This window comes from Ammospiza nelsoni, chromosome 5 (assembly GCF_027579445.1).
Source record: "Ammospiza nelsoni isolate bAmmNel1 chromosome 5, bAmmNel1.pri, whole genome shotgun sequence".
NCBI lineage: Eukaryota > Metazoa > Chordata > Aves > Passeriformes > Passerellidae > Ammospiza > Ammospiza nelsoni.
In genome coordinates, this window is record NC_080637.1 from 51,132,847 (window position 1) to 51,156,566 (window position 23,720).

The window sequence follows — 23,720 nt, forward strand, 5'->3', positions numbered from 1 at the left end:
ATGAAATACTGCTTAATACTTTACTAACCACAGAGAAATTGAAGAAGGTGTGGTAGCCTTGCTTAAGAATGTTCACTTAAATTTATGCTGACAAGGAAATCCAAAGATTTACAAACATGACAATTTATTTAAAAAAACAACAACAACAAAAAACATAATGGGGAAAATAAGTCAACAATGGCTATTTTTAAAGGACTAGCAGACTATGTAGAACCACAGGAGAAGGGTGTTTGCTGTATACTACTGATTCCAGTCAAGATAGCCTCTCTTTCACTTTGGAAAGGGAACAACTCCCTTAATCACACATTTGGCTTTCTTTCTCCAAGTGTCTATATCTACAAAAATCACTTCTTGCCCCAAACCTACCTATTTATTTCTCTAAAATATGACTGTATGGTGTGCTACCATTCTAAGGGAGAGTCTAGCAGATGTTTTTGTTTTGCTGTCTCATCTTCAGGCTCCTTTTAAGGAGCTATTAGTCTTCCCAAATCCCCCAACTAAATTTATCAGCAGTTGTTTGCAGCCAAGAGTTAAGCTAAATTAAACTTTGAAATCCCTGTACAGTGTATCAGATGCACTTCTCTTAGGGGAGCAGAAAGTTCCAAATGTTCCACTTACCAAAATGTAGAAGAACTATGTTTTTCTCTATAGGTTTCTCAAAGCTTCTACATATTTTTCAAGATGACCACAATTTACCTGATTTTATAAGAGCAGGAACTCAGCTATTGAAACAACTTTTCATCTAACTCTGCATCAGGTATGCGCTTGCTCTTTTCACATAGGTACATACTCTACAGGTCTAGATGATGTAGGGAGGAGAAATGTATACACACACACACACACACATACACACACTCTCACTCTTAGGTTAAGGCTGCAGGTGTGCTTGAGGCATCTGTTCCAGGAGACACCCACAGTGAAAAGGTATTTATCTACATCTCTCTCTCTCAGCATGTATGTATCCATTCCCCAGCCTTCATCCTCACACAATCAATCATTCCCTTGTTTGCTTGTCTCACATACTCATAAGTACTTACTAGAACAGATATTTCTCCTAGTCTTAGTGAGTAATAAAATACACAGTGCTTTAAAAGTTTGTATGTCAATACTTGGTTAGCTTTGGTGACCACATTTGATAATTCCTCATTCCAGAACTGTATTCTTCTGTGGTTCTTCCATGTCAGAAGATGGACAATTATGTATCCTTACATACACACACACATTAAAAAAACCCAAAACCAAAGCAAACACCACAACAACAAAAAACCCCTCAAAACAAAACCACAAAAAAAAAAACATAATATGACAGTCCAGTATGTACTCTTTCTTATAAACAATAAAAAAGCACGTGCATAGAATACGGATGCTTAAGAAAAAACAGCATAAGAGACAAATCTTCTACCTGGTTTTGCTTTTAGATTACAATCTAAAACACCAGTAGTTTTCATCAGTCACTGATATCTAACAAGAGATCAGTACCTACATAGATTTATGGTGTCAATGCAACTCCTAACCAACTGGCCTTCTCTCTGCAAAGTAATTATTCAGTGCTACTAATTGATCCCCATCACATTGCAGTTCCTGAAAAAAGCTCTAGAACAGGACCATGGTGAAATCTCCATTAAAAACACTACAAGAGTTTCAATGACAACTGCAGAAGATCCTCAGATCCTCAAAAGACATCTGAGTTGAAACTGCAGCTCTCTGGATGTAAAAGCAATTCTTGCAAACCAGGTTACATTAAACTGGTGAAATAAAAACAAACTTCCTCTCCCAAGACTTCATAGCATTTAGCCTGAGGCCAAATCAAAGATTTGCTCACAAATCATTTGTCTATCTCTCACACCAGTTTGGGGGTTTATTTCAGGAGAGAAATTGTCTGTGAAAAGTGTGATTTCTGCTGTCTTTATTCCCATGGCTACTAGAAACTGCTAGGAAGGGAATTGGGCACATCACACAAAATGTCAGGTTAACAAATACCAACACAACAGCTCAGAGAAAGAGACACTTTATCACACCTTCATCCTCCCATATCACACTAAAAGAAAAGGGAAAGAAACCAACAGAAAACTAGCCAAAACCATGAAAGGCAGTCAAATACATCCTTCAGAAACGTAAGCTTATCTAAAAATAGTATGAAAGGTTAAGCAAGTCTCTTGGTTTTACTTAGAGCAGTAATAAAGGTCTTTGTAAGGGATTTGCACAAGTTCTGTGCTGTTACAGTAGCATCTGTCTCCTCATTGCTGGAGAAAAACCGTGGCAAGGATTTAGAGCATGTATAACCAGAGAGAGGAATCATCTGTCATTCCCTCACGGGGCATTAGCAAACTTTTGCTCTCCTGGGAGAAGGAAGAGCCCCACTCCTCCCCCTGTCTCTTGTGAACACAGCTTTAAGCATTTTTTCAATATGCTTATGAATACAGGCTTATGAATAATGTTAATAATTGGAACAAATCTAGTTCTATTTAGAAGGGGTGAAAGAAGCCCAGCTGAAAAGAGACAATGTTCTGTGCAATAAACAGGGTGAATATGGTAGTAAAGAAGGAGTCAAGTAACAAACAAATCCTCTGTGTGAAAGGAATGATCTCTTTGCTCCACCCAAGTGCAACTGCTGTCACAAGCTATACTTGTCATCAAAAAGAAAAGGATGGTCCATTTTGGATGATACCACCCCAGGACAGGATGTAACATGCAATTTCTTGTGCCAGTATACTGTGTAGTCTCATGTAAATAGTTGATTTGTTGGTGTTTCACTTGCCTGCCCTTTAACAGGAGAAAGTCCTTGGGCAGCCAGGCCACAGTAACAGAAGACATAGAAGCACATTACCTCTGAGATCAACAAGGTTTTTAGTATGCCCTGGTATTTGCTTTTTCCTTCACAAATTACAGAGCATAATTGTCAACAGAAGTGCAGAAAAAAGAACTGAGATTATAAATTTCAGAGGCAAAATGCTGCCAACCAGCACATCACTTGTGTCTTACAAGTCTCTGCAACATCCACAAGCTAGTTATTAATGATCAATTTTCTGAAATATCTCATTCTTCTTCAAGACAAAAGCTTCTGTGTCCAGTGAGATCAAAACTCAAAAGGCTTGGAAGGCTATTGCCTCTTACAAACAACCATCAAAATACCAAAGCCTGAGCCTAAAGTGATGATGCATCTCTACCAAATGCACTGATGCTCTACTTCTAGATTACAACTTCTCTTACCTACACAAGGCATATACACAAACTTTCAAAACAGGAATTCAAAAAGGCCCTGCAATAGGATGATTTCTGCAAGAGATTGCCACCGTGAACCTTTTGCAGAAGGAAAAACAATACAAACAACCAAGCAAAAAAAATATGCCCATGATGAGGATCAATTCAGATCCTCAGATGTGCAAAATATAAAAAACCATAAGTTTCTATAAAAATGGTTAGTCCAATAAATCTATTTCCTTTTTGCAAATAATTTTTAAGTAGTAGGAATAAACCTTTTCACTTTCATAGGAAAATAAAGAAAACCCCATACATAAAATTATTAACAATGTGATGATTATCAGAAGGAATATCTAAAAGGAAATTTTAAGTTGAGATACAGTGGAAATGGCAGGGGAAATATACTTCCCTTAGGAGTACACCTGTGACTCTTTCTTTAATGTTTTTTTTTCTCCTGAACACAGAGGATAAGGATTTTACAAGAGATAAATTCAAATTTTCAATTTGACATTTACCTGAGGGGATCCCAGGTGAGTGCTGCTGGATGAGCTAACACTTGAATGTCTGTCCATTCTCTTAAGTTTAGAACAGGTAGCCAGAGCAGAGATTTCCTTCCTGTAGCCTTCCATTTAGGCAACCTAAAGCTATAGAGAAGTAAAAGCACAGGAGAATTCAGCGTTTGGGTCAGATTCAGACCATGAACAACATGGAGATATTCTTTTAGTGCAAATAAGATCGTTTTGTGTGTATTTGTTTATTAACAACTGTACTGATGCTGTTCAACTCATTTCATTAGAGTGACTGAAACAGCATTTCAGAATAATGACTTTTTTTTTACTGTCATTCACCTTAGCTGGATTCAAATCATCACTTTAACTTAAGAAGATATCTCATTTACCAATTGTGTAAATGGAAGAACTGTTTTCTAATTAAATATTGACAATAAATAAACAGCTGACACCAGAGTGCTCCTGTTCTGGTAATAGTTATAGACTTCTTTATCTAGCAATTTACATTTGGGATGTGTTAACCCAAATTAACAGCATGGGTTAACCCATGGTAACCCATGACACCTTTACAAACCTTTGACTTTTAAATCCATCTCACTGGGTATTAATATCTTTGAAATTAATTACAAGTGCATTAATTATTTTTAAGGAAAAAAAGACAAGAAAAAGAAAGGAAAAAATTAGAAAAAAATAAGAAAAAATAAAAAAAACCCCAACAGATTAATCAAAGAATGAGTATCAAAATTTGGGTTACCATAGGATTCCAGCTGCTAAAACTAAAGTCCAATTTCCCCAAAAGCTGTTTACCCTGATCTAAATACTATGACTGCTCTCCTACCAGCAGCCTAGTATAAATAGGAATAAGTAATGAAACCATCTTTCTGCTGTGCTAGTTTTTCTGGAATATAACCCCTGTGGTAATAATTACATGGGGCTTATCCATCCCAGTGTGAACACCACCCAAGTGTCAATTATGACAAATGTCTGATACCCACAAGTGTCTGTTGTAAAGAAAACCAACTGTTTCCATTCTCTTAACCTTGGGGTCAGGGTTTCCCACTGGGACTAACAGCTTTTTTTCCTGCTGTAAATATCCATTTGAAGTTGCTAGGAGGTGTTATGATACACAGACCTACTCTTTCAGCACTTGCTTTTTTCTTCTTTGGTAATTTGAGCCTAACTCTCACCAGGGGTTTACACCTATCTCTGGGTTTTTATTTGTATTATCCCCTCTGGGTGAGACATCTCACTTTCTTTTCCACACCATTTGCAATACAAGCTGGGGAGTCCCCAAAGCCCACTGGTAGCATGGACTAGTAGTGACCTATTTCTTACCTCTGGGGTATCTCTTGCAGCTATTTGCTATCTTCAGCTTTTGAGACAATTATCAGAGGAATGGAAAAATCAGTAAAAATGGAACCACTGAGCTTAGATCCTTGGAATACAGACTTCCCTCAGGCAAAGCCAAGAATAGGCCATTGAAGAGGAAATTAAAATTAGTATATACAAAACAAAGGACATTTTCAGTAATGTAAGCAGTGACAGTGGACATAGATAAAAGTGTTTGGAGGAATGTAATCACAAGGCAGTCAGATTACACCTTCCCCTTATCCTATCCCAATTCACAACCATTTTGTCTTAGGAACTTCACAAGCTGGATGTGGTCTGTATGAGTTTCATAATTTTCAGTGGACCTCTCTTTCATGAATTTGTCCATTTTCCTCTCCAACACATAAAAGTGCTCATCATCATAATATCCTTCGCAGACTAAAGGTTCAGGTTGGTCATTTGGAAGAATTTCATCCCTGAAAGGGTGGTTAAGCATTGGAATGGGCTGCTCAGGAAAGTGGGGGAGTAACCATCCCAGGAAGTATTCAAAAAACAACTGGATGTAGCACTTAGAGCGGGTAATGTTCAGTCAAAGCTTAGACTTGATGATCTTGGAGGCCTTTTCCAACTTTAATGATTCTCTGATTCTCTTATATCTTTAACAAATAAGGAAAATCTATGGGGAGCAAAAGATGGCTGGCTGCTGTCCTTGAAAACTGAAGTTGCTCGTCACAACACATAGCAGACATATGAGATAGCAGCAGGTCAAGTTTCCTGTTTTAAGGTGCTATGCTAGTGCTGTGAATATACCATCCCAAATTTTGGATACATTGGCTGATAGGAACCTTATTATTCAGATTACAGTTATTTATGTGCGGTGGGAAAAAGAAAAAGAAATTATAATGGATGAGCATCCCCAACTCTGCACTGTGCATGTATCCTAAAAGGGAAACCCAGCCCTAATCTTTTTGTGAATGAACCTGACTGAGATGATAGTAAATATGCAACCACATTACCAAAACTGACAAGTGCAGTAACACAAACTTTCTCCCTAAATTCTACCATTTCACAGAGGTGAAATCTCAGGATCTCAGTGAGCCACAACACTCCACATCTTCCAGCTTCAGGAAGATTTGTACGAATAACCTAGATGTGTCAGATTTTGATTGTATTCTTCTTACAAAAAAAAAAAAAAAATCCCAACAACAACCCCTATATTAATTAATTAAATACTTGACACATAACAAAGACCTCACTATATGCCCAATGTCATCAAAAATCTGCTTCACTCTTTGTAAATAAGCCTTAGTAGGAACTAAAAGGATAAGAAAGGATTTCCACTAATCAGGATTGCTTTCACATGGCTGAATTACACAGAGGAATCTCAATGACCGGCCCTGCACTTGCTCTCCTTTCACCAGTGGACAAATGCAGTCATTCCAGTGGCACAGACAGAGATGGAAGTCACAGTCCATTAGCCAAAAAGACAGTCCTACAATCCTTATCCTCTCTAAGCTGCCAAAGGAAGGTTAAAAAGTTGTTCTGCAGCTACCAAATGGAAATGAAGCATGCAGCTAACAACCATGAGATACTGGTATCTCTAAACCAGAATCTAACCCTGGTGCTACACCAAGGGTTTATAATATGAGAAAGGGGGATGCAAACCCCACATGACTGAATTTAGCAAACAGTATACGATGACTTATACTGCTCCAAAGGAAATGAACCACTTGATTGAAACATCTGGACCCACAAGAGCCAGCTACTTCACACTGTAATTATCACCTGCTCTGAGCCAGGGCATGCACACAGTGTTTGTCAGAAATGAACAACGCTGCTGAAAAGTAGCATTACTTCCCATACTACTGCAGTACACTGAAAATGCAAAAACCACTACAGGAAGTGTAATAGGAAAAAAAATAAGAGAAGACAAATGATTGAATTAACCTTTGTCATGTTTGATTCAATAAAGCTGCCTCTTTAGAAATTATCTAAAGCTGATGGAGTACTTCTAATTTATCACAGAACTCAGCATCTAAATTATATGGGCAGTAGAGAAATATTTTTAAATATTCCTATCCTATACATACCTCAATTATCTTTCCTCACTTCTAGGATCAATTAATCAAGCTAGAAAAATCTGAGCTTTTGCAGCACCTGCCTTTCCCAAAAGATGATTTCCATTGTATCACAAAACCTTGCTTGCTTTTAACCTAGGAAATGTTGGGTTTGAGTGCTGAAACAGAAAAAACCTTTTTTTTTACTCATAAATGTACTACAGATAAATGTAGTGCGTAATCCTTTATAAAATGTTTTCCCTTGCCAGAAAAACATTAAATATCAGGAAACACGTCCCTAAATGGATTACAGAATGGCAAATACATTTCATAGGCATTTTTATTGTTGTTACTATTGCTTGGCAGAGTAAAAATAGAAGTATCTTCAAAGGTGTCTTTCCCTGGAATAGGCAATGCAGCATAAAGAGAATTTATATGCTGAAAAGGTTACAGTCAATGTATTATGGCTGTATATATAGGATCTTTTCATTTATAACTCCCAGTCTCTCCCAAGAAAGCTCAGGCTGTAAATTTTTTAGACTTCTACAGCTCCTTGCCCAATGGGGCCCTGAATGCAGATTTTGCATGCCCCTGTAAGTATGAGCAATCAGAATTACACAATTGAGTTTGTTGTTGCCTGCAGGAAAAAAATTTCTGACTTCCTTCAAGGCCAAGGGGTTAAAGCTGAATGTTGTAGCTGTAGGTGCAGGAAGTAATTTAGTAATCTTCTGCTTTGTTTCAAGTAGTATCTGTCAAGGCCAATGAAAGAAAAGGGCAAACTCCGGAGCCTATCTTTGCTTTCCCTCACGCCAACGAGGGGGTTACATCTTCCTATTCCCTTCGTCAGCAGAGTCCCATCTCTCCAACTGAACTTCCTAATGCATCGTGATCTCCCCGATGCCACTTTCATCCAATGTATGATTCATGGGCCTCTGCAAAACGTTTTCCCTTGCCAGAAAAACATTAAATATCAGGAAAAATGTCCCTAGATGGATTACACAATGGAAAATAGGTCTCAATGGCATTTTCATCGTTGTTATTTGCCTATTTGTCCCATAACAGCTCACTTGTACTGCTTGCTTCTCCCCTTAACATTCAAGTTTCATGCAGACCATCAGTTTGCCAATGTAATGGGTTTTCACAGCCAGGGGAAGGTAAGTGCCAAGGATTATTAATAGCGTTCCTCTGTTGGTTAAGGGAAAGATAAATGTGACACCACCAACAAAACCCCTGAATATCTGATACCAGTGAGGAGTGGGTATCACCTGCCGAAAATAGAAAGAGCGACAGAGATTATATAAGTGGGGTTCCTACCCCGAGTTCCACCTCTTTTTGACCACCTCCCTATCTAACACCTTTTCAAGCGTGCTTACAAGAGATCCAAGAGGTAAGTAGCAAGAAAATGCTCAAATTTCCGCAGCAAAGGTGGATTCACCAGCTTCGGGCAAGAAGCGGAATCTTCGCAGATAAGGGTATCTTCTATCACTTCGGCATCATTCCCCTTTCCATAAACAAAAGCCCAGAAACAAAGAGATGCAAATCTCTCAAACATTGAGGAATCGCTTCCCTCAAAGGAGACTCCAAATGAGAAGAATAGATCATTAAAAGGAGTACATAGGTGAACTCATTGAAGGAGAATAAGAAGAAAAGCAGGGGAGAAGGTGGAAATGACAAAAGTGGGAAAGGGGAGGAAGAAAGTGAACGAGAACGAGAGCAAGGACTTCCGAAGAGGTTTTACTGAAATAGCCAGCTGTGAACCAAAGACAAACAAAACCACAAGATCCAGAACACGTCCAGAAATGGCACCTCTCTTTCTGCACAGATGACTATAAGCGATGGGATGAGGTTGCTCTCTTTGGTGTGGTCACTAGGAAGCTAAAGGAAATGTGTCACCCTTTTTGCAAAGGACCGCCGCCTTTCTGCTTCAATTGTTGATGTGAGGGCTTCGTGCTGTTCAGGAAATTCTCACTGGTTTGCTTTTGGCAAGGGTGGGCTGATTTCTACTTAATTTATTTGGTCGTTTACTTAGTAACAATATCATCATTCTGGTGTTGGTGGAATGGGGAGTTGATCTACACAAAAGTTTTGGTGCAGACAACTTGGAAATCCACGATGTGGATTTTGCAAATAGTTTGGGCAGGAAAATTGGCAAAATCTCAGAGATAAAGGAAAACGCGTCATTCATCTCGCAGGGATGATGAGAAAAAGATGAAAGGTCGAGTGAGAAACTGTCAACTCGTGAAACACCTTTTTTATTAGAATAACAGTGTTGACTGCAGGTTGGTGGTTAAAAGCTTCTGGAAATTTGCTAGCTGTCCTTAAAGAGAGACACTGCTGAGGGTGGAGCCGGGTCTCAGTCGCTCCTCCAAGGCAGATCCCAGCTGTCCGCTTCGCAAACCCTGTGTCGCTGCTTTCGCCTTTCTGGCTGTGGAAGGTAGACACAGCTTCTGAGCTGGGGAAAATGTTATTTACGCTCTGCAGATGGCTCCACCTGATCTGAAGCCTCATTTTTCAGACACCTCTCACTTTTCGCCTCCACAGCATGATTAGGCCGTAGAGGGCTGACAGATCCGATGACGGAGGGAAAGCGGGGCAGTTCGCGCATCGTTAGGGATGCGGAGGGAGCCGCCCGGCTCCCATCCCCAGGACACAGACAGGGAATGCGCCTCTGGCCGCTTTGCTTGGCATGAGGCTACTTAAGCTGATCGGCGTCTGCCAGCACAGCGGGCAGCGCTGAGCATCGCCTCTGCCAGCCACCGGCTCGAGTTACCCCCGAGGGCAGCCGTCCAAATGCGCTCTGCCATGTCAGCAGAGCGGGGCTAACCCCGAAACGCGAGTCACCCGCCAGGAGAGCATCTTCACTGGCGGCTGGGCAGGTGCGTTCCTGTTTGTAGGGATCTAAAAGGAAGCTCCTGGCTCAACAACGGGTTTGTAAAAGATTCCTAAGAAAGGGAAAAAACCTGCAGAGACTGAGGCCCAACTCCTTTTCAGACCACGCCGGTGCCGCACGCAGCAAAGCAGGGAAAGCAGAGGACGATGTAGCATTGGGCCGGCGGGGGTCTGCACTGGCAACAAGAAGAGATTGCACTCTCTTCCCTCAGTTAAGGAAAGGTAAAGGGACGTCAATTTCATAAGATATGGCACGCTGATCTCTAGCAAATGGCTGCATATATTGATGGGTCTGCACTCGTCCTACGTTTAAAACGGACTAACAATAGGGTCCTAACGCTGAAATCTGCTAAAGCAGGAGACCCCCATGCTTCGAGTGCTGTCTTTACTACACCGTCCCACCTCCAGCTCCAAAAAGACGGGGGCTGCTGAGTGAGAATGACCCTTGCGAGAAGGTGCGCAGAGCTCTTCTGGGGGACTGCTGTTTATCTCGGTCCAGCATCCCAGTTCTCAGCTCCCCTTACCCTGTAGAGCAGGGAAGGATGTGTTCAGCCTAGGGAGAGGGACTTGGCTTCACCATCCATCTCCTTGTTTGTCCTTGGAGAAAACTAAGCATCTCTTGCATCTCGGGAAATACACGGAAAATGGAGGCCGGGGGCGGGGGGGAGAAGTTCCAACGAGAGAAAAACGTCAGTCCCTTCCACAATGAAGAGATGACCTTTAGGAAAGAAAAGGAGAAGGAAAAAAAAGCGGGGGAGGGGGGACATACCAATGTCACCTCCTCCTCAGTCCTGCGTTCAGTGTCATGGTAATGACTTACCCATTATAGCTGAACTTGGGCCATGGAGGAAAAAAAAAAAGAAAAAAAAAAAAGTACAGGGCTCGTACTTTTAAAACCACCGAGCAATTATATTGACAGCACAACCCGAGGTTCTGCACAAGCCGCCCCCTTTTCGAGGCTGCTCTCCGGCGGCCCCATTCAGAGGAGAGGTGTGATTGTGGCAGCGGGACCGGGCCGTACCCGTCGATCGCGCCCGGGGATCTCGCTGCCACCACTCTGTCCTCCCCCGTCTCTCCTGAAGCAGCGATGCCAATACTCCTGCAGAGATCTGCCCTACTACTGGGCCCTAACCTTGGCTACCTCAGCCTAATGGCTCCTGCCCAAACTCTGAGAGCAAGTTGGACTTCTTGCCATATTTTATGTGAAAAATGGGCACAGATTCTGGGAGAAAAAAAATAACCCTAGAAAACACATTACAAATCCTAAATGCTTTCTTTTTTTTATGCTAACGGGAAGTGCCCGGTCCTGCCTGCGAAACCCACTACTGCACAGGAGCTCCTCACGAGTGCGTTGTCACCTCGCATCTCGTTATGCCGTACCCTATCGCGGAAGATTCTGCAGCATATTGTGCATTACAAACGGGATCTGTAGGATTCGCTGGGATGTGATAATTAATTCAGTGAGGAAGATGCTTAATATGGACTGGCCTGAAAGAAAAAAGGTCTAAAAGGATTATGTGTGTGAAGGGGAGGGGGAAGGGAGAAGGGGGAGACGTTTAAAGTGGTTGAACGATAAGGCAAATGTTCAAAAGCTACATAACATTTGCTTCCCGACCTCAAGAGTAGCTTGAAGCTTGGCATATGCTGCAGTTCCTTACTCATCACCGAATATAACTGGTAAAGCTCATACTGACTTACTAAATGAAAAGACTCTGCTCTGCACCACTAGTTTGTCCACGGCACCCGAGGACTTGACCTTGGCAAAACTCTTTCTCCAGCCGGTATCACAGCAGCCTCTGGCACCGCTCCAGTAAGACTTAGGCTCCAGCCTCCCAGGGAGCGACCCCCACCTGCGTCCTCCCCCACCCCAGACCCACAAAGGCATCCCCCGTGCCCCCTCTTTAGCTGAACCCTCGCGTCTGTGGACTACTTGGTGCTCTGCAAAAGGGAGAGCGACAGCCCACAGCACTTATCCACGCAGAGCTATAGAGCTGGCACGGGTCCAGCCTTTCCCGGTGTGCCATCCCCACACAGCACTGCAGCTTTGGTCATATGAGCAGAAATGATGAGAAAAGCACTTTTTAATCTTTTCGCACTTGCTTCCCTGTTCAAACAGTTGCAGGATGGCTATGACTGACTTGCTCAGCGCTGAGGATATCAAGAAGGCTGTGGGAGCCTTTTCAGGTGAGTGCTTTTTTCCTATTTTTTTTTCTTCTCTCTTTTCCTCCTTTCATCTTTTCAGGTTAGGATAGCTGTGCATTTATTTCAGCTATGGGAAGATTAGAGGAACTAGCTAGACAAAATTTCAAATGAGGATGTGTTTTCAGATGTTCAATGAATGCCTCTGACAGGTTTATAAAGTACAAGGCTGCATCCTCAGCAAAGTTGTCCTGCACGTTACAGAGGCGAAATATTTATTTTTGAGGAAAGTAAGCAGTAACTGCGGAGAGACTTTGCTTCTACCGAGAGGATACTTTCAAAGGGAAGAAACCCCTCGGCAAACCAAGCTGCATTATATCTTGGTGTGGGATAGAGAAGTCAGCAATGGATGTCAGCAGTTTCCCACTCATTCCTGAAATTTAGTTTCAGATGTTACAGAACTGCTGTTTCCCATTTCAAGGATTTATGAAACCACTCTGTACTTTCTATGCAGAATCCCCGGGTGGGCTTTGCTTTGCGGGATGGACAGAAGGCAACAGTAGAGCACGGGTGCGGGTGCACTGCTCGACTGCAGGGGCTCCCTGCAGGTCGAATGGCTGCAGTGGTCCACACTCCCCTTTCACTCCTCCGGGTATCAGATGTTCCCTACCCCTCTCTTTCATCGCGACCCCCAAAACTGACAGCAAGCCTTCTTCGTGTTTACAGAGATTCAGGTAGTTAAGGTTGCTCTCAAAGAAAGCCAGAAATCCTGCTCCGGGATGCACCTTATCCCCCCCTCCCCCAAACTACCTGGCTGACCGCACCATCCCGGGAGCCGCCTCTGTCAGTCCTGCTCTGTGCGATGACCTTCCCAAACAGACAGAGGAGCAGGACCCGCTGAGCCTGGCTCAGCTCACAAGCCGGAGTCAGAGGGAGCGACAAATTGCTTTGCTGGATCCAGCAGCTGTTTTACTCATTAGCTTCCATTGTTCTATGGCCATCCCCAAGTCCCGGAGCAGATGCAATTAGCAGCAACTAATGACAGATCTCGGGCAGATCACGGAAGATTGAGCCTCCTTAATTTTATGTAATAGGAAAATTTAACGCGGCTGGAATAAGAATGCTTGAGGAAGGAAAAAAAAACTCCACCGCACGTTTTGGAGGTCACTGTATGGTATTTCCAATCCACATCACAGTTGTTAGGCTACCTGGGTGGGACAAAAGCGGGTGCGGTGAAAGGACAAGGGAGGTGGAGCAGGTAAACTCGGCTCCGATTTCAAGGGCTCTGGGTTGTTTGTTTTTTTCCTCCCCGGAGACAGCTCCTCACAAGGTCTTGCAGGCAGCGCGCCGCGCAGCACTCCCTTGCAGTGTCTGAGCTCACACACCACGATTGCACATTCCTTCAGCGGTTAAAATGGAACACTGATTTCTAGTAAGTCTCCATGAAAAAAAAACCACCAAACAAACAGTCAAACAGTGCTCTGAAACGCTTCTCGCCAATGCTTGAGCAAGAGCATTTTTGGGTTTTTTTTTCCAGGGGTGGAAATGTTAAAAAGTGACAGCTATGTAATAGTCTGCTCTCAGATGTCTGTTTTAGTGTAAAACTTAGCGGGGGAAAAAAAAAAAAAAAAAAAAAAAAAAAAAAGGTTTAAGGCACTGAAATGAGACCAAGCACGTTAGACCTCAGCTCCCAAAGCTCCCAAGTCTATCACAGACTTCTTGTGTGACCTTGGGCAAGTCTCATCCTTCTGTAGCTCAGCTCTTCATCTGCAAAATGGAGACATTGCCTTTGTTTATTTCCATTAGCACCTGTGAAGCACGGACGATTACACTGAGTACACTCAGCTCCTACCGCAGCTGGGCTCCACTGTTCCTCCCAGGGCAGGAAAAACAGCAGCATGGAAGAAAACCACGGGTATGTGTTGGTGTGTGTGCTTCAATAACTTTTCTAAACAGTTTTCTGCTTCTTCATCTCTTATAGCGGCTGAATCTTTTAACTACAAAAAGTTTTTCGAGATGGTAGGATTGAAAAAGAAGAGCCCAGAAGATGTGAAGAAGGTTTTCCATATTCTTGATAAAGATCAGAGCGGCTTCATTGAAGAGGAAGAATTGAAGTAAGTAAAGTTACATCCTTTCTCAAATATCCCTGCTTTAAGACTCTAATTTCCTGTGGGTTATTTTTACAAGACTCTAGGCAGTAACATACAGCTGAAACTCTTGAGTATAGTATTTGTGTGCTATGCCAGTTTTTTGCTGGGAACATGAGCTGAGGAGTGTTGGAGATAGCTAGTTGCCACTTGGATTGCAGGATCCCTGAAACACATGAATGGTCAATACCTTACAGGTAGTTCTTCAGCCAAATGCAGTTTCAGAGTAAAGCACTTCTGAATGTTACAGAAGGTCAACAACAGAAGACACAACGCCAGATTCCAACTTGTGTCTCGAATCAGTGGTACAAATAGATACGAAGTGTAATTGTTCTGTGGAAAAAAACCCCCAAAACAAAACCAAACAAACAAGCAAAAACTCCAAACAAACGTCCTTTTACTTTCTATGCCTCCTCCTTAGGTTTGTCCTGAAGGGCTTTACCCCAGAAGGAAGAGACCTATCAGACAAAGAAACGAAGGCTCTTCTGGCTGCTGGAGATAAGGACGGTGATGGTAAAATTGGCGCTGATGGTATGTAATTAGAGGAGTAAACTTTGACAGTAACAACCGAATATTACCCTTACACACAAGAACTGAGGAAACCTAGGAATCACTGGAGGCTGTGACCTTCTGAAGGGCACAATTTGGGTTTAATGAAATGCCAAGTCCCGCTCCATTTGCTGCACCTTGCATGGAAGCGTTAGAGGAAGAGGAGCCGAGTTGTGACACTAGAGGGGGCAGGAGCTCACGGAACCCGGCTGTGGGTCGGGCACTCCGCAGAGCAGGACTAAGCACCCAGCCAAACTCCGCTCCAGGGAGTGAGAATAAGGACACTGCGAGTTCAGAGACCGAGGCTTCACATTAAAGCATGGAAAGAATAAAAGCTCAGCGCCAGCATTTCTGCTTGATGTTTAGTTAGCAGGAAAGTAATGACTTTGCATGACTTAGCAAGGCAATGCTCTTAAAATTCAAAGTACACCCATTTGGCTACAGAATTTCTATACAATAACAGTCTATCCAGCTTATGCTAGTGTTTACGTAGGTCTTAACACCTAAGAAAGCTTGTCAGTCCCTTTTACTGCATATGAGAATTACAAGAAAAGAACAACTTTTCCTCTCACAGCATTGCTTAAAAAGCTAGGGCTGTTTTCTATTCCCCCTTGGGATGAATCAGCTTAGCCCACACACAAAATTTCTCCTTTTTCCTCTTTTTTTGGAGGTGACAGTGAATGAAACACACTGAAGGAGACAAGAAGAGATGCAATTCTAAACTAAAGCTTTCCTCATTGAAGGAGATAGAAGTTTGTGGCCAGAGTACTAAATCACCTAGAGAGCAGGCAATTGCTAGGGTTTTGACATATCAATCAGCCATATCATAAGCAGAAATCTAAAAAATACCTAAACCCTCTCATATCTCTCTGTGTTACTCAATCTCTGCAATTTAATAAAATGTTATCTCGAAAAAATAGGTCAATTAAAAGAGAAATAAAAAGCAAAATTAACTAACACAGTCTCCCAGCTTAGAAGACAACACACAAAATCAGCCATTGGCATATCAGTCCGGAGATGCACACTGGCATATCAGTGACTATGGCCACGTCCCTAGACCAAAGCCTCTTAATTTCTCCAATCATCACTTTATAATGGTTTAGGTGAAGCTCCTGCTAAACTTCAGCACTGCTGCTGAATCCAGCGTGGGTGCCATTTCTTGAAACTTCATATTCATATTTATTATACAGATCTTCTTTATATACACTAAAATTAGTGATAGTAGTACTAAAATCACTGAGCAAGTTTTTCAAAAGAAAACTTAATTTAGGTAAGTAAGCTTACAGCTGATCCACCAACCTCATAGCAGATAAATTTTCAGCTATTCCAGAAGGCTGCAAATCAAAACTAGTCTTAATTGGAATAAAAAAACAATATTGCATAATGATTTTGGCTTGTACAAGAAAATACAGCATTAACCTTCATATTTAAGACTACCATAACTTTTTCTTTGAAACAGTGCCTGAAACCCAGTACATTGTAATAAAGCAATATGAAATGCCTCTTCTCCTTATCTCTTTCTTCTACAGCTTTTACTGTTCCCTAACTTTGAAATGGAAATACTCTGTGTTTACACTTTGATAATGAGAAGAGAATGATGTGCTTTTTTCTTTTGATTCTTCTGACCATATCCCTACCATACAACACTACCAGTTTCTTTTCCGTCTCTTAAATTGACTTTAACAGCCAATTTTTACACCAGAAAGGCTTGAAATACATACAAAAGTTAACAGCTGAGACTGTGACCAAAGGACAAAGAGGACAGATACTTCCCAGCTTTTCCTTTGGCCCAATCCAATCCAATAATATAACTGCATATGTAAATAAAGTGTAAAGTCACAAATGTACATCCCATTCATATGCAGTATTGTGATGCTGTATTTCTGTTGCAAACCAATTTTGTTTCCCTGCAGCTGAATTGTCAGGCATCACCTCTACCCCTTGTTTCAAACATCAGCTTCCTAAATAACTAAACAATTGCAAACAAGCAGCCTTTCACAGAGGTTAATGTTGATTCTCCTTATGGCCCTTGAATGCTGTCCCTCAGGAGCCCGCAGCAGTTGTAGGAACTGATCTTCAGGGATTTTTAAAACCACAGAGACAACGAGCTCAGATGTATCATCACAAACATCCCAACCCAATTAGCCTTCTTCTAGCTGAGGTCTTACATTACAAATTTTCTCTCTTTTCTTTCGATTCTTCTTTAAACCTTTTCTCATTCCTGCAAGACCATTCGACTCTGAAATAGTTTCAGCAGTTTACCTCTTGTCCCATCAGTTTCAACTTGACACAATGAAGCAGTTTCAAAGAGCTGAAAACTTGCAGCCATTTCCTGTAAGACCTGATCATCTTCTGTGCAGTGTCAGACCCCCTCCACATTCCACCAATGTGGTCAGAAGATGATGAATCTGAAAAAAATTGGAGGTCAAGACCAGGTTACCTCATAACACAAGCAACCTTAGCTTCTAAATTGGGCTGAAAAAGGATGCTGAAGCAGCTCTACTAGCTGCAGGAAAATATTTATAAGAAAGATGAGAAAAAAAAAAGAGAAAAATTCTAGTCATAATGTTGCTTTAAATCTATTTTGTGTATTAGCATTGGACGTGAAGCTCATGCCTTTTAGTTTCCTGATATTAATAGACTTGAGAAAGTACATAGAGAGCTTTCAAAGATCATGCACTGTGAGCAGCGCAATCCAGATTTTTATCTCTGTAAATCAGAATGTTGTAAAAATGTGACATTAAACATGCAAAATAACAACTATTAAGTCATGACCTTGCCAGGTGAAAGCCATAACAACAACAACAACAAAAAAAAATTTGGAATTCCTTCTTTTCTTATCCGGCTTTGTCCTCTTCAATTTTCTAAAATAAACTAGCATAAGTCATAACTTATAAAGTTTCCTAAACAGATTTCTGTTGTAAAGAAAATGTAAAAACCACAACCTGATGAGAGAAATCACGAGCCTACAACATGTCCTCTGTAATCATGTCTGTCATTTCAGTAAAATACTAGAGGGCATGCATTAGGCTGGCATATAGTACTAAACTGTAGTGAACACAGTGTCCTCTCCTTTTAAGTCAGAGCTCTGACACAAAACAGCTAGTAAATTATTTTACAAGACAAAATGGTCTAAATCCTTGCAATTTAAAGCCACTATTTGTTCAAAGAAAGACATAATTTTGTTTGGAAGGGTAACTCCAACTGGAAACAAGGATGTAGTAGATCACAAGGATTCCCTCACTAACAGGCCAGAGGCAATAGCCAATTACAAGGGACTGATATACCCTGCCTTATCTCAGAAGTTTTGCATATATGAGTACACTTTGTAACAATGCTTCTACAAGCCACCTGTGGTTGGACTAACCTTCATACAAAAATGAATAGTGAACTAATTTAGAAGATTATTCAACTGGAACATCTTTGAAATATTTAAAATACATTGAAAATCCTGGGAAAAGTGAAATTGTTGCAATTACTCAAGAAGGAGTATTTTATGGTTTGCTGGCTATCATAAAGTACCTGTAAAATATATTGCTATTAGGTGATAATGACACATTCAAAATGTATTATAGAAAATATTTGGCTGCAAGTCTGAATAACCTTTTCCAAATATATTCTGTAGATACAAATTATCATAAAAGGTATTTAATTTGGCTGTAATAAGTACGGCAACTTGTTTTAACAGTATATGCGTAGTTAGTTTTCCCTTTTGGAAAGGTTTGATCCATTGCAGTTCATGTTTCTCTCTGCAGGACATATTGACACAAAGATTTAATAATCATGGCCTTTCTCCTTTTCTGACCAGAATAGCTGGGGTTTTTAGCACAAGCACTTCATGTTATCTCTTAAATTCAGTTTGCAACACTTTCAATCTACGTACCCACCATGTACAGGATTTATACGTGTTTTGTGTTAAGTAATCTGCATCACTAATGCTAATTTGGATTTACATCTTTCAAAACGATGGATAAATTTGGAATTGATTTAAACCCTCTGACATTTTTTATTTCTCAGTCTGGTTTGTCTGCATTTGGCAACATATTTTTTGGACACGCTATCAGAAGAGCTGTTTGCACACAACAGTCAATTAAGATCTCACTTGGTTAGAGTTAAGCATTTTTCAATGGAACACCAGAATATTCTTTAAAATGCCTAATTTTAATCTTCTATCTTTTTCAGTTGCCAGACTTTACTCTTCATTATGTCAAACTTCAGTATTTTTTTCTTGAGCCTTACAGACGACTCCCTCTCCTATTTGCCATTTTCCTCTCAGCTGATTATGTTAAACCCATAAACCACTCTCTCTGCATATCCTCTAATCCCTTTATCATCTTTGTTGCTCTTCTTGGGATTCCCTCCAGTCTGTCATTTCCAGTGCTCTGAGGCACATACAACTGTGCAAGGCATTCTCGTGTGTTACTCTTCCAAGGTTAGATGGAGTTAGGAATTATAACCAGTCAGCCATTCACCAGGATACAAATGTGCATTTTTCATGCTTTATCTCCCTGCTGAAATGCAGTATATATACTAGAGCACAGAATAACCCTAAATTGCAGATAGATACGTTTACATAAATATTATGGATGTATCACTAATAAAAGCCACAGGGTAAAATCCTGGCTCTCTGACACCACAGAAATTTTTCTCATTCTTACAACACAGTCAAAATTGCTACATAGGTTGGTATTAGCCTTCTGTTTTTGTAATCTGTCATTTTCACTCAATTTACAATTACAAAATTGAGTTTAAATGCAATATAATTATAATATGGGGCACAAATACTTTGAAAGACTCACTAGTGATTCTCTTTGCCAAACTCGGATATAAAAGAAATTTATCTCACTGCAAGATTAAATTTCTAGTTCTTGCCTTCATCCCATTGAGATTTCCAAATAACCGAGAACTAATCAAGTTCTTTAGATAAATAGTGGTGGAAGTCTTACAGTCTGGCATGTATAGCATTTCTCCCTTATTCTCAAAAAATCCTTTCATTTCACTGTAAGATTTCTCAAATCATACTTTCCCTTTAATTAACTTGGATTTCTTTACTCTTCTGTTATTGTGACGTTTCTGCTGCACCAGTGACTCTGTATTCATTGTAATATGCTTCCTCCTTTAAATTTTAGTTTTTAAAGTATTTTTTAAAATTCTTTCTTTTCTCCAGAATTTGCAACTATGGTGGCTGAATCATAAAGGCTTTGACCAATGCAAACCCTTCACCCATCCTTCACTGCCCAATTCCAACCACCTCCTGCTGACTGCTTTGGCTCCTGTTCTATTTATTTATGTTATTTTATACTCCAGCTCTGTTCTCTGCAATCCTGCAACTCTGTAATTGTGCTGAAAGACACTGTTAAAATAATAAAGGTCACATCAATCTGGGCTTTCTTCTCTCTCACTACAACTTGTTTCTTATTTCATGTAGGCTTGGCACACGCTGAGAGAAAATGTTACTCGTTTTTTTTGCTGACATCCCTGCTGCTTTATCCCTAGCCAGGGTAAAGTAGGAAGAAATTTTAAAAATTATTACGGATAAAACACGCATATAATGAGTCATTCAGTCCAAGTCCTGAACTGTGGCAAAACTGACTGCATTATTTTTAAGCCACCCCTGCTAAATGGATGCATACTCATAGCCTGGAAAATCTCTAGTGATGGAAAACCTCTAGTGATGGCAATTACCCAACTTCATTTGGCAGTTCGTTCTTTCAACTTAATCAGTGTTATAGCTAAAAAGTATTTCCTAATATTTAAACTACAGCTCCCCTGCTGCATTTTGGTGATCAGTAAATTGATTGTCATCTGTATAATTTGTTAAATTTGCCCAGTGCAGGGGGATTTTTGGATAAAAGCTTTGACAGGAATATCAGCTGGTGCCAATCATACATGAAGATAACTTCATAAACTATTAAACAGCAGTCACTTCGGAAACACAGGGTATGCTTACTAGCAATGTTACACAACTATCTAGGACAGGAAGAATGGCATACTCACAAGAAATAGCAATATGAATTTCAGGAAAAAGAACACCAAGATTCGGGTGTGGCACTGCAGTTGATAATCCCACTGTAAAAACAGTAAACCAGAAAATCTCATCCAAAAAAATTTATTCTAAAACTTTACCAGATAAGTGAATATCTTCTTTGGAGTTACATATAGGAAACTGATAATTATGCCAAGGAAATGATTAGACAAGAGTAAGCCTATGACAGAGCTCAACACTTATTTCCCAAATCTTGTTCAGCCACTTTGGCACCAAGCTTATACTTTTTACCTGTGTTATTGGGGGGTGTTTTGCTTTTAAGCAAAGACAAAAGCAGGGGGGAAATCTTTTCAGGCAACATCTCCCCAACATCTTAACAGAACATTGATTATTACTGCATTAAAAAGGAAGGGTATTTTCCATCTCTGTATTCCAAATTATTCCCTGCAGCAATAATACCTTATTCAATTTAGACTTATTATCACCAATTTAGTGGAGACAACAAGATAAGGCTGAAACCCTGTCATCATCACACTGTACAGAATACCATCCTCTGCCCCAGCGATTACCCAATGCTACTCGGGAAGCCAATAAACGTTCCTAAAGCCATTTTAGATCCTCACTCTGTAGTAACTCGCAAGGAAGACTTTTAGCTGAAAATGCTGTGCGTTCAAAAGAAATCCTTTGGTTTTGCACACTGTATATACGGTTCTGAAGGATGTATTGATTTTTAAGTATTCTAAATAAAGCAAATGAAAACGGATTGCAGTGGAGCGAGTTTATTTCCTGCTTTTTCCCGGCAGCTGCTGACCTCGCGTGGCAATAAAGCCTCATTACAGGAGCACACAGAGATACCGAAAAGGCATCGGGCACCCCGCTACTGCAGCAGCCAGAATGAAGGTCCAGGGAATTCGAGAACCACATAAAAGCTGCTGTAAAAACAAAGCCCTTTATGGTCCCTTTCTATTCTCTGAAGCTGCAAGAATTTGTATTTTAATGCCTCACTGGATGGCACAAAAGCTGACATTTTATCCAGGGCTTTAGCCAAAAAAAAAAAACAAAAAAAAACCAAAACAAAACAACAACCCCCCCCCCCCAAAAAAAACAAACCCAAAAACCAATAGAACAAATAGCAAATACATAAAGCCACTAGAATACCCCAGTGATCCCTGCTTCAGTCTTTCTTCATGTTGTTACCTCAATCACTCTGGAACAAGCAACACTGAGTGCCTAATTTGGCCTGAAAATTTTCAGCCATATAGTAATGGAGAAGGTGAAAAGAAATGTCCTTTATTTTCAAACTGAAAAACTTGAAATGGGTAGAGAGACCTCCAAAATACTATCTCTATTTTTCATGCTGATAGTATAAGATATTCTGAACCTGCATTTGATTGGTTTATTCAAATATGCAACTGGTATATACTCAGATCCTGTATTCTGAGATGTTATACTCTGAATTCTCAAAATCTCTATTTAAACACACATTTTTTCCCCAACTGCATTTTCAATTAAAAGTTCAAATTTCAATATGCATCTATCACAGAAAAAAGAAAACTCAAATACAAGTGGAATATAAGTAAATTTCTGCCCAGAGACAAAATTACTGTTTTATCAATTGCCATCAAACTACTACTTTCACTGCTGGATCTTCAATATTTCTCTTAGACTCTTATTTTTTGCACACAAATTTCTTCCAAATCCTCTCCAAATCTTCAACTGTTTCATTTCAAAATTTTTAAAAATTCATAATTTTCCTTTTTGTTGGATGTTATCTAGACATGACTCAAAACAGAACAAACAAATGTAAAATTTGAAGTTACAATAAAATATAAAACACATCATATACAAAATAATAAGTTATTCATTCTCATATTGCTCTTGCCATAACGTCTTTGAGACTGTCACAAAACTACTGTAGGCCTGAAGAAAGCGGAATTTGCTACAAAATTTAATCAGGCTTTCTGCACAGTGTGGATTACAGTATGCTTGAGAAATACAAAAATCCACACTACCCTGCAATTTACTGTTTCATGAAGAAAGATGTTTTAATTTTCAGATGCATATGCAAAGAAGCAAAATTACATTTCTCCAAGAAACATTTACCTTAAATTTCTTAATTGCCATCTAAAATCTTCTTTGCCCTGAACAGTAAGTGCTCCATAATTTTCTTCCCAGTTGTAATACAGTAGAAGTTATGAAAGAAAAAAAAAATACTTCAGCCATCCTGTTGAAGACAAATTTTTAAATAATCAGTACATATCCTTTACTTAGATTCATATCCAATGGTTTGCAATGAGACACAATTGAATGACAAAAAAAAATAGGCACTGCTTGTTCAAACTGGTATTTTGTATTGCTAGAGAAGAAGTTGCTTGCTCTGAGCTACAATTCAAGAGGAAGAGGAGCCAAATCCTCAAGTCATAGCTGAACCATCACTTCCTGACAAATGGCATTAGCATTTAACAGAAAGAGTTTGCATTAGCAGACTGTTACCAACTCTTAATATTTCTCCAATCACCATTACTAAATCCTTAACCAACAAATGCATAATTGTTTATGCTTTAAGGGTCCTGCCAAGCTCTTAATGGAGTTTCATGGATCAGCAATTTTCCACATGTCTTATTTTGGGAATCAATGGACTGGAGGCCATAACACCTGTTCACCTTGCAGAAGCTGAGCTAGGATTTATATTTACAGTCTATCCACCAAGTCCTGAGATCAACACTGCCATTGCTTTCACACGTCCTTCACTTTATCAATGCAAAGGTTGTTTGTTTGCTTCTTTTGCCTTTTCTAACTAAACAAAATGTTTTTGAAGACTGGTAATAGAGTTCATGTTTCCCTTTCCTGCAACACACACACAGTTTTAGCAGAGCCTCTGTGCTACAGTAGCTAAACATTAACAACATTCTGT

General features: G+C 40.2%; 2 protein-coding genes across 3 annotated transcripts in view; one reads left to right on the top strand and one right to left on the bottom strand.

Annotated features, from left to right (window-relative positions):
* NCF4 (neutrophil cytosolic factor 4) overlaps positions 1-12,952 on the bottom strand; it is a 37,003-nt gene extending 24,051 nt beyond the window's left edge. Inside the window, exons 1-2 of the mRNA XM_059473181.1 lie at positions 12,935-12,952; positions 3,717-3,845 (exon numbers count right to left, since the gene is read on the bottom strand). Of these exons, the coding sequence (XP_059329164.1) occupies positions 3,717-3,845; positions 12,935-12,951 (146 nt within the window). The 5' untranslated portion in view covers position 12,952. The remainder of the gene's footprint in view (positions 1-3,716; positions 3,846-12,934) is intronic.
* On the top strand, positions 8,424-21,569 carry PVALB (parvalbumin). 2 transcript variants are annotated; one of them, XM_059473185.1, is made up of 5 exons: positions 8,424-8,483; positions 12,102-12,169; positions 14,106-14,238; positions 14,693-14,802; positions 19,988-21,569. In XM_059473185.1, exons 2-5 carry the CDS (start codon positions 12,109-12,111, stop codon positions 20,014-20,016), a joined length of 333 nt encoding a protein of 110 aa, XP_059329168.1. In that variant the 5' UTR covers positions 8,424-8,483; positions 12,102-12,108; the 3' UTR covers positions 20,017-21,569. The 2 variants fall into 2 exon arrangements, with proteins under 2 accessions (XP_059329168.1, XP_059329169.1); XM_059473186.1 differs by lacking the exon at positions 8,424-8,483 and adding an exon at positions 10,185-10,207.
* The last annotated feature ends 2,151 nt before the right edge of the window (positions 21,570-23,720 follow it).